General features: G+C 50.7%; 1 protein-coding gene across 1 annotated transcript; it reads right to left on the reverse strand.

Moving 5' to 3' along the window:
• Nucleotides 1-328: 328 nt before the first annotated feature.
• Nucleotides 329-8,185, reverse strand: LOC147647179 (uncharacterized). Its single transcript, XM_086872577.1, has 4 exons — nucleotides 8,085-8,185; nucleotides 6,684-6,833; nucleotides 3,558-3,636; nucleotides 329-3,371 (listed from the first exon to the last, which is right to left on the reverse strand). Exons 3-4 carry the CDS (start codon nucleotides 3,607-3,609, stop codon nucleotides 2,365-2,367), a joined length of 1,059 nt encoding a protein of 352 aa, XP_086728703.1. The 5' UTR covers nucleotides 3,610-3,636; nucleotides 6,684-6,833; nucleotides 8,085-8,185; the 3' UTR covers nucleotides 329-2,364.
• Between the last annotated feature and the right edge of the window lie 2,477 nt (nucleotides 8,186-10,662).

Raw genomic sequence — 10,662 nt, forward strand, 5'->3', positions numbered from 1 at the left:
TTTATGGCATTTGTCCTTGCTGCCCCTCACATCCCACTGCCCCACAAAGAGCCCCGAGCCACCCGTGAGGGACAGGCCCTGCTGGGCCAGGCCTGGGCTCAGGGCTTGGCCTTTCTGCTTCCTCCAACCCAGCCAGGCCTGGCTCAGCATTGCAGTTCCTGTGCTGTGCCCCAAGCTCGCTCGGGCCCTGCTGGAAAGGGACCTGAGGTACCTCCATCCCCTCGGGCAGTGCATGGGAGAAAACAAACTTCTCAGGAGGATGGGAACAAACTTTCAGCTGCAAACTTTAGAGAGTGAGGTACTCGGGAAATCATAAATCTGCATGCAATTAGAGGAAATCACTTTACTAAGCACAGACTGAGCCAACTCGCCCAACCCATCCAACTTCAAGCTATCCAGATTTTGAAAACTGGAAGTCAGGAGAAGCGAGAGAGGGACAGAGATCCACAGTCAGCCTTGGATCCAGCACCATCTCAGCTGCTGAGAGCTCCAGGGCCGTGGCACATGTCAGTGTCACACCCGTGTCACAGCCTCACCTGCTCTGCTCCCTCTCCCAGCTGGGGTTTTTGGGGTGCCAGGGGCTTGGCAGCCACTTTGGGGCTGGAGCAGAGGCTGCAGTGGCTGGGCTGGGGCAGTGACCGCCCCACACAGGCAGAACTTGCTCTGCCCCCAAACACACCCTGGAGATGTCTGGGGCCATTCATCATTTCTCTGCTCTCCAGCGCTGAGGCAACGCACTCTGGCTACAGCTCTGAGCTTGTGCCCATGGCAACCAGCCCTGGCAATGGGGCTCCATGGAGCTGCTCTCAGGAACACCCCAAGAGCTGGGGAGTGCCCCAAAACCTCCTTAGAAATGTGAGATACCTTAAAATCTCGTTGGGAATATCCAAATATCCAAAACTCACTAACGGGCTTCCCCTCCATTCATCATCCCCAAACTTTGGCTGTCTCATTGCAGACCCCACCCCACCTCCCCAATCCAAACCCCAACCCATCCCATCCCTGCTGGACATCAAGATCCCCTTCCCAAGCCCTATTTCCCCCATTTCACACCTCCCAAACTCCATCCCACCCATCCTGCCCCACCCAATGCCCATCTCACCCCTCCTGATTTGCATCCCACTTCACCCAATCCCCTTCCAACCCCATTCCACCTGATGCCTTCAGAAGGCTGACCTAGAACAGAGGCTGGACAGAGTTAAGAATAAAGTTTCTTAAAAGGCCTTAAAGGATACACCTTGGGCAGTACAAGAACCTGTACTTGTAGCCAGGGCTACACCCAGGATGGACCAAAAATGGTCACAAAAATGAACAACTGATCACAAGGTCTCACATTTTTAGAAGTTTAGGTCCATCTGCATATTTGGGTTCATTGTCCAGTTACAGCTTCAGATGATGAAGTCCCATCCTTCTTGTTTTCTCTCTTCAGTCCACCCTTGTTTATGCTTTTGGGCTTGGAACTTGTAACGACTGTCCTTGGTATCAAGCTAGAAAAGGAATTGTTTTGTCTACCTGTTGTAGTTTAAGGCCTGGCGATCTGAAGATTTCGGGATGTAACGGAAAGTTAGCAAAAACCCCTCTCTGTTAGGATAGTAAAACCTTCTGTAATTAGCAAATAGCACTCAAGTGTAACGTAAGCAGATGGGAGTAACACAATGACCCTAGGTTATAAAAGGTCAAATTCTCCTGCAATAAACGCCATTGCTTCGCCATCCATCACATGTCTTGTGGGTAGATTGGCCGGGTGGCCATGGGGGGAGGCCACGGTGCTGGCTCCTGAATTGGGGTGTTTGCCTTGCTTGGAAAACCTACACTACCTACTCTGTGAAGAGAGCTCAGTGACACCTAATGTGAAGTTCAAAACTACAAACCTAGGCAGTGCATAACATGAAAGATATGAAAGCTAAAATTTAAGGCAACACACCCTGAGGGGCTGTGGAATCCAGTCATTTGGGGTGGGATTGAGTAGATTTCAGTGGGACTGAGCGGTTTTGAGGTGACAGATCGAACCCTCTCGTCTCCTTGAGTGCCAAGAAATGGAGACAACTCCACCAAATAACCCCACAACCCCTGAATACTCCCAAGTATCTCCCAGATTCCCTTGAAGCATTAATAAATGTGAGGTTTTAGATGCCTTTGATGAGTTTGTAGACATTTATTCCAATTTTGTCTGTTTTAAAGGGATGAAAATGAATCAAAAGATAGAACCAAACCAGAATGACCACCAGCCCAGTGTGTTGCCAACACAGATCACTGGGAACGTGGGTCATCAGAGCTCTGCCCAACGTGGGTCCTCTGATGGGGGATGGAGCTGGGGCAGTGCACAAATCTCTTCCTGCACTTGGGGCACTCGCAGGGCTTCCCTTACCGGTGCCTCTGTTGGTGTCTGGCCAAGTGAGAGCTCTGGGTGAAGCTCTTCCCACACTGGGGACACTCGTAGGGCCTCTCCCCAGTGTGGATGCGCCGGTGCCTGATGAGGTGGGAGTTGTGCTTGAAGCCCTCCCCACAGTCAGGGCAGCGGAAGGGCCTCTCATCCGTGTGACTCCGCTGGTGCAGGAGGAGATTGGAACTACTGTGAAACCTCTTCCCACACTCCCCACACTCATAGGGCCTCTCCCCAGTGTGGATCATCTGGTGGATGGTCAGCTGGGACCTCCGGCTGAAGGTCATCCCACATTCCCCGCACTCATAGGGCTGTTCCCTGGTGTGGATCTTCTGGTGGCAGATCAGGCTGGAGCTCTGGCTGAAGCTCTTCCCACATTCCCCACACTCATAGGGCCTCTCCCCAGTGTGGATGCGCCGGTGGTTGATAAGGTGGGAGTTGTGCTTGAAGCCCTCCCCACAGTCAGGGCAGCAGAAGGGCCTCTCATCCGTGTGAATCCGCTGGTGCCTGAGGAGAGTGGAGCTGGTCTGAAACCTCTTCCCACACTGGGGACACTCGTAGGGCCTCTCCCCAGTGTGGATGCGCTGGTGGATGATGAGTTCGGAACTGCAGCTGAAGCCCTTCCCACATTGCCCACACTTGTAGGCCCATTCCCCAGTGTGGATCATCTGGTGGCGGACGAGGGTTTTCCTCTGGCTGAAGCTCTTCCCACACTCCAAGCACTTGTAGGGCTTCTCCCCATCCTGAAGCTGCTCATGGACCACCAGCTCAGAGCCCTGGCTGGATCTCTGGCCGCCTTCCCGGCACAGGGTGGGTCTTTCCTCCTCAGAGCACCCTGGGATGGGTTTGGAGCCCCTCCTCCTGCGGGATCTCTGGGGCTTTTCCTCCCTGTTGGATTCCTGCACTGTGGAGCTGCTCAAATCAGCCCCTTCCATGAGGTTCTGCCGTGGGGATTTTTCCTCCCTGGTCTCCATCCTCAGCTCCTTGTCTGGGGGAGGAAGGACAAGGAGAGGATGGGATTTGCCTCCGTGCCAGAGGGAAGGGGAAGGAGATCCCCCCAGTGCGTCCCCGGCAGGACGGCGTCGGCAGCGGGGTTGTCCTGCAGCCGGGGGCCAGGCTGGGCTGGGAGATGGAGCAGGAGAGAGGGGGAAAGGGGCACTGACTTCCGCCTCACCTGCCTGGGTGTCCTGGGGCATCTTCCTCTTCCTCACAGCCTCCTTCTCCATCCAGCCAAAGTTTGGGAACGGGAAATCCTGGTTTGGGGAAAAATACAATTCACAAGCACATTGGGTTAGGGTGTTCCTCCTGCCCAAGTTCATCTCTAGAAGTCACCAGCCATCCATAAAAACCTCCAAAACATCAAGATTCAGCCCTGAAAATGCCTCCCAAGAGTTCCCCATCTCTGGTCTGTCCCCTTTAGTGTTCAGGGGCTCTCCGCTGCTCCCACCCGCTGGGGACGGGGGGAGCCCGGCCCGGGGAAAAGGAGAGGGAAACTGGGAAAATTGGGGGCTGCAGATCCAACCTGGGGCTGGCTGGGGACCCTGGCTGGGGACTGCCAGCCCTTGGGGCTCCTCTGGGGAGATGTGGGAGGGGGGAACACAGAGAGGGCTGGGGGATCCCAGGAGTGGCAGCAGGGACTGGTTTGGACTGGCGTAACTGGAACCCTACTGGGGCAACTGGGAATCCTTGGGAATGAGCACAAGCATGCTGAGGGCAACTGGGATATACTGGGAGTGTCTGTGACCATACTGGGAACAGCTGGAACCACACTGGGAGAAACAGGGAGTGAGTGGGACTGTGCTGAGATGGACTGGGACTATTCCAGGGACAACTGGGATCATACCAGGAGGAACTGGGAAGAATTGCAACTATTCTGGGATCACACTCAACTGGGATCATACTGGGATCACAGTGAGAGCAGCTGGGTCCCTGCTGGCTGAGACTGGGATCCCACTGAGGGTGACAGGAATCACACTGGGATTGACTGGGAGTGGCTGGGAACAACTGGGATCATGCTGAGAGCAACTGGGAGGAGCTGGGAATGACTGGGAGCGTGCTGGGGCTGACTGGGATATACTGGGAGAGACAGGGAGTCCCAGGGATCCCACTGGAGGCTACTGGGGTCACAGTGGCACTGCCAGGGAGCAACTGGGGGCCACTGGCCTCATCCTGGGAGTGACTGGGATTAGACTGGGAGTGACTGGGATCAGACTGGGAGTGACTGGGATCAGATTGGGTGTTACTGGGATGATACTGGGAGTGTGAAGGAAACTCAAAAATTGAGGAAAAAAAGGGAAAAAAAGCAGGATAAATTCAAGGAAAATGAAAGGGAAAAATCAGGGAAAAACCAGAAAAATATCAGGGTAAAATCCAAAAAAAATCAGGGAAAAATCAGGAAAAAATTGGGAAAAATTTGGGAAATACAGGGGCAAATTTGACAAAAAATTGGGGAAAACTAGGAAAAATTGGGGGGGAAAAAAGAGAAAACTCAAGGAAAAAAAGGGGGAAAATGGGGGAAAAATCAGGAAAAGAAAGTGGAAAAAATCTGGGAAAAATCAGGAAAAATCAGGAAAAATCAGGAAAAATCAGAAAAAATGGGGAAAAAATCAGAAAAATAAGAAAAGAAGGAAAAATCATGAAAAACCAGGGAAAATTGGAAAGAATATTGGAGAAATCAGGAAAAAAACTGGGAAAGGACTTGGAAAAATTGGGGAAAATCCAGAAAAGAAAGAGGAATAAAATCTGGAAAGTAATAGGAAAAAAAACCAGGAAAAATCAGGCAAAAACTAGGGAAATTTGAGAAGAAATTGGGAAAAAGCTAGAAACTATTTGGGAAAGGAAGAGAGAAGAATCAGGAAAAAATGGGAAATACATGAAAAAAATTGTGAAAAATTGTGAGAAATCAGGGAAAATATCAGGAAAAGAAAGCTGAAAAGACCCTGGGAAAAATCAGGAAAAATCAGGAAAAAATTAGGAAAAATGTTGGAAAAATGAAGGAAAACCCAGAAATATTTGAGAAAAAATTGCAAAAAAATAAGGAAAATAATTGGGAAAAAATCAGAGAAAAAATGTGGGGGAAAAAAAAATCAGTGTAAAATCAGGGAAACAAACAGGAAAAGGATAAAAAAATCTGGAAAAATCAGAAAAAAATAATGAAAAAAAACAGGAAAGAATTGGGGAAAACCAGAAAGATTAGGGAAAGGAAAAGGGAAAAATCAGGGGAAAAAATGGGATTAAAACAGGAAAAAGCACAAAAATCAAGGAAAAGCTTAAGAAAAAAAATGGGAAAAGATTGAAAAAAAAAATCAGAAAAATAAAAAAATCATGAAAAAGAAATCATAAAAAAAAATCAGGAAAAAAGTTAGGAAAAATCAGGGAATAATGGGGAAAATCTAGAAAAATATTGAGCAAATATTGGGTAAAATCGAGAAAAGAGAGGGAAGAAACCTGGAAAAAATCAGGAAAAAACGGTAAAACAATTAAGAAATACAGAGAAAAATCAGGGACAAATTATGAAAAAAATTGGGGAATAACCAGGAAGAAATTGCAAAAAGAAGAGAGAAAAATCAGGAAAAAGAGGGGGAAAATCAAGAAAAAAATTTAGGAAAAAATTTGGGAAAAAAACTGAAAAATCAGGAAAAGAAAGAGGAAGAAGACTGAGAAAAAAAAAGTGAAAAATCAAGGAAAAAAATAAATAAAAACTGAGGACAAGAAAGTGGGGAAAAAACTGGAAAAATGGGGGAAAAATTGGGGAAAAAACTAGGAAATATCAAGGAAACAAACAGGAAAAAATCAGGAAAAATTAGGAAAAAAAGGGGAAACATTTCGACAAATCAGAGGGAAAAATCAGGAAAAATAGTTTGAAAAATATGTGAAAAAAATTGTGAAAAATGAGAAAAAAATAAGAAAAAGGGAATAAAACCTGGAAAAAATCAGGGAAAGGAATCAGAAAAAACAATGAAAAAAATTGGGGGAAAATCAGGAAAAAAAATGGGAAAATCAGGGGAAAAAATTGGGAAAAAATGGGAAAAGCCAGAAAAATTTAAGAAAAATTTAAGAAAAAGTTGTGGAAAAGAAAAAGTTTTGGGAATAGGGAAAAATCAGGGAAAAAAAGTCAGGAAAAAAATGGGGAAAAAACTGGGAAAAATCCAGGGAAAAATGACGGAAAAATCAGGAAAATTAAGAAAAAAAAAGAAAAAGAGAGAAAAAAATTGGGGAAAATAATGGGGAAAATCAGGAAAAAAAAACTGGATGAAATCCCCCTATCCCATTTTTCCATGGAATTTTGGGAATTGCCTACCTGGGAGGTCGTAGAAGAATTTCCAGACCTGGGAATCCGGGGAGTGGGGAAAGGTGGAATTGCGGATGAACTGGTCAAGATTTTTGGGAAGGTTGATGGCCTGGTCCTCTTCCAGCTTCCAGAATGTTCAGATGAATCACATGCCTCTTTCTGGCGGGAAATCATGGGGAAATCATGGAAAAATCACAGGAAAGCTGTGATTCAAATTCATGGAGTTTTGCCCCCAAAGCACCCTTTTTTCCCCACCAAAATTTATATTTTTCCCCCCAAATTTCAATTTTTGAGATAATTAAATGGCGAAGATAATGGGAAATGGGGAAAAATAAGATAGAAATTGAAGAAGAATGGGGAAAAGTTGGGGAAAACTAGAAAAAAAGGGGGGAAAGAGAAAAACGGGAAAAAAAATGGGGGAAAATGGAGCCAAAACTGAAAAAAAAATAGGGAAAAAATGGGATGGAAATGGAGGAAAAATTGGGAAACATGGGAGAAAGAAATGGAAGAAAATAGGGATAAATTTGTGGAAAAATGAGATAAAACCAGGATAAAAATCGGGAAAAAATGGGGAAAACTGGGGTAAAAATGGGAATAAAAATGGTAAAAATGAGGCAAAAATGGTAGAAAAATGGAAGAAAATGGGGAAAACAGGAGAGAACAGGAGAGAGGAGGGGAAAAACTAGGGAAAAATGGAGCAAAAATAGCGTAAAATGGGGAAATGGGGAAAAAAATAGATTAAAAATGGAAAAAAATTGGGGGAAAATAGGAAAACATGGCGGAAAAAATTGAATAAGAACGGAGGAAAAATAGGAAAAAAATCAGGAAAAAATGGAGAAAACGGAGGAAAAATGAGATAAAAAAGGCAGAAATGGAGGAAAAAGGAAAAATATGAGGGAAAAGTTGGTGAAAAATAAAAATTAGGATAAAAATGACGAAAACTATATGAAAATAGGATAAAAATTAGGAAAATAGAGCAAAAATGGGGGGAAATGGGATAAAAAAGGGGAAAATTGGATAAAAATGTGGAAAAATGGGATAAAATGGAGACAAATTATACTCTAATAGGGCATGACTGGGAGTGATTTGGCTTATCGTGGGGTGCAGAGGAAACTGGAGCCACACGGGGTGAGCAACTGGGCAATGCTGGGAGCAGCCACTGCCGGCACCGGGAGCCCCGAACCCCTTTCCCGGCCATGCCGGACCCGCATCCCCCCGGCCCCTTTGCCGGGGCTCTGCCGCCACCGCCACCGGGACCCCCCAAAAACACCTCCCGGGGACCCCCGGGGTGCCCCCGAGGGGCATCTGCGGCTCGGCTCTGGAGCCCTGCCATCCCCAAACATCCCCCCCAAAAACCCCAAAGCCAGGGAGCCCCGGGGTATTTGGGGCGAGCTCCCCCTCCCCGGGCACCTGCGGGATGGGGGGCGATGGTCCCGAAGGAGCTGCAGATGCAGAGAGCGGGGAGCGCAGGTGGAGCCTCCTCTGCCTGCTCCAGCTCTTCCTCCTGCTGCTCCTCCTCTTCCTCCTGCTCTGTCCCTCCTCTGTCCCTGGGCGTGGTTCGGAGCCCTCGGGTGAGCGGGGCCGGGCCGGGACACGATGGGAAAGGGCTGGGTCCCCCCCAAACCGAGCTGGGGGCAGCGGAGCTTTGGGGGAACAATGGGAACGGGGCGGGACAGGGGAACAGGGGGAGGTGGGAGCACTGAGGGTCCCCCAGTTCACCCCAGGAGCCCCAAGCCCCGTCCCAGCCCCCCCAGTTCCCCCCGCAGCCCCGGCTGAGGGGGGCTCAGCCCAGGAGCCGCCGTCGTTCGGGGCTCCCCCGAGTGCAGGAACGGGAGAGTTCCCGGCTCGGGGAGGCCCCAGCACAGGAGGGGATCTTGTCCCTCTTCCAGGGCCTTTCAGGATCTTCAGGACCCTCTCAAGAGGAGTTTTTCTCTTTTTCAGGTTTTTTGGGGGGGATCCCACCACTACAGGGGTGTTTTTTCCTCCCCATTTTAGGGTGTTTGTGTGGCCGCAGCCCCACAAGCCCCTTTTGAGGGGGGATCATGACGGCTTTAAGTGACATTTTTAGGGGTGCCCCCACCCCAAGCCCCTGTAGGGGATGTTTTGTCCCCCAGGGTGGATTTTGGGGGTTCTCTCTACCATGGCCGCTTTAAGGGCCCCCGGTGTTGTCGGGTCCCACTGTAACTCCTCTTAAAAGGGCAACACCGCTCCCGTTGGTTCCGGCAGTGGAGCCCGGGAGGGGTTGGGGGTCCCGGGAGGGGTTGGGGGTACCTGGGTGATGCCGATGGAGATGATGGGGTCCCCATGCTGGTTATAAACCTTCGTGAGGGGTTCCTGGGGATTTTCAGAAGTTCTGGGTGTTTTTGGGGCCATGGTGGTTTCTTGGGAGTTCCCAAGAGGGTTTACAGGGGTCCTGATGGGGGAATTTGGGCGATCCCAGCGATGAAATTGGGGATCTCAAGGCTGTTTTGGGGAACCTGCTGGTGATGGAGATGGGGACCCCATGACAGGTATGAACCTTCTCAATGTCTGTATGGGGTTTTGCGGTTTTGGGGAGTTTTTGGAGCATCCAGGGATGTGTTTGGGATCAGGGGAGGTTGGGGTGTCCCGGGGGGTTTGGGGGTTCTCGGCAGGTTTGGGGGTACCTGGGCAATGCGGGGGGCAGTGCTGGGGACCCCGTGCCGGGTTTGAACCTTCTCACTGCGCACGGGAAGCGTCAGCGTGTTCAGGGAGATCCTGGGGGGCCCGGGGGGTCACCCCAAATCCCAGGGACCCCAAATGCTGAGGGACCCCCCGAACTGCCCTCACCGCTGGATCTGCTGCAGGCAGGGGGGCACCAGCACTCGGCCCCCACCCTCCACCATCACAGGGGGGCTGTGGAAGAAATCTGGGGGTGCACGGACAGGTCGGGTGGGACCCCCAAAGTCCTGGGGGAGGGGATACGGGGGGGACTTCCAGGAATTCCCGGTGTGGGGGGATGAGGGGGAACCCAAGAAGAGTTTGGGGGGCCTGGGTGGGTCATCGGGGGACCCCCAGGAGTCTTGTAGGGTGGTGGGGAGGGCAAAGAACAGGGCGATCCCCAGGATGGGTTTGGGGGGGAACCGGATTGGAGCTCCCATGGCAGAGCTGGGGAGATCTGCCCATGGAATTCCATGGGAATGGCATGGCAGTGAGATCCATCCACAGAGTTCACATGGGAATTGGACAGCAGTAGAATCCATCCTTGGAAGTCTCTCGGGAATGGGACGTCTGAGATCCATCCATGGAATTTCCATGCGAATTCCCAGGTTCCCAAATTTTGCCCTCCCATATCCCACATTCCCATTCCCATATTCCCATGGGAATTCTGCCCTCCCCACCTTTACACTCCAGCACATCCCGCCCATATCTGACATATTTCCGGAGACATTCCCTGCAGCTGTGAGCCAGGGAATTTGTTAATCCCTCAGCCTGGATCTCAGGGATCCCCATGGCGGTGCCACAGTTGCCATCGCAGCCCCACAGATCCCCCAGCCCCGGCTCCCCCCGCTCAGCCCCGCTCTGGCTGTGCCGCTGCTGCAGCATCTGCAGCTCCGCGCTGGCCCCGTGCCGGTGCCGCTCCTTGTGCCGGCCCTGGCTATCCCAATATCCCAGCCCTGGCTATCCCAATATCCCAGCTCTGGCTATCCCAAGATCCCAGCCCTGGCTATCCCAATATCCCAGCCCTGGCTATCCCAATATCCCAGCCCTGGCTATCCCAATATCCCAGCCCTGGCTATCCCAAGATCCCAGCCCTGGCTATCCCAAGATCCCGGCTCGGCTCCGCCCGGCCCCGCTCGCTGCGGCGGCGCTGGAAGGGGATCCCAGCCAGGGACCCCATGGACATGGACTGCGGGAAGCCCGGGCCGGGCTCCGACAGCGCCGCGTGCAGGGAACGCAGGGAGAGGAGAACTGGGGGGACATTTGGAGATTTGGGATCGGGGGGGTCACGGCTGAAGGAAAGGGGGAA

This window comes from Cyanistes caeruleus, unplaced genomic scaffold (genome assembly GCF_971803275.1).
Source record: "Cyanistes caeruleus unplaced genomic scaffold, bCyaCae1.hap1.1 HAP1_SCAFFOLD_65, whole genome shotgun sequence".
NCBI classification, from domain to species: Eukaryota; Metazoa; Chordata; class Aves; order Passeriformes; family Paridae; genus Cyanistes; species Cyanistes caeruleus.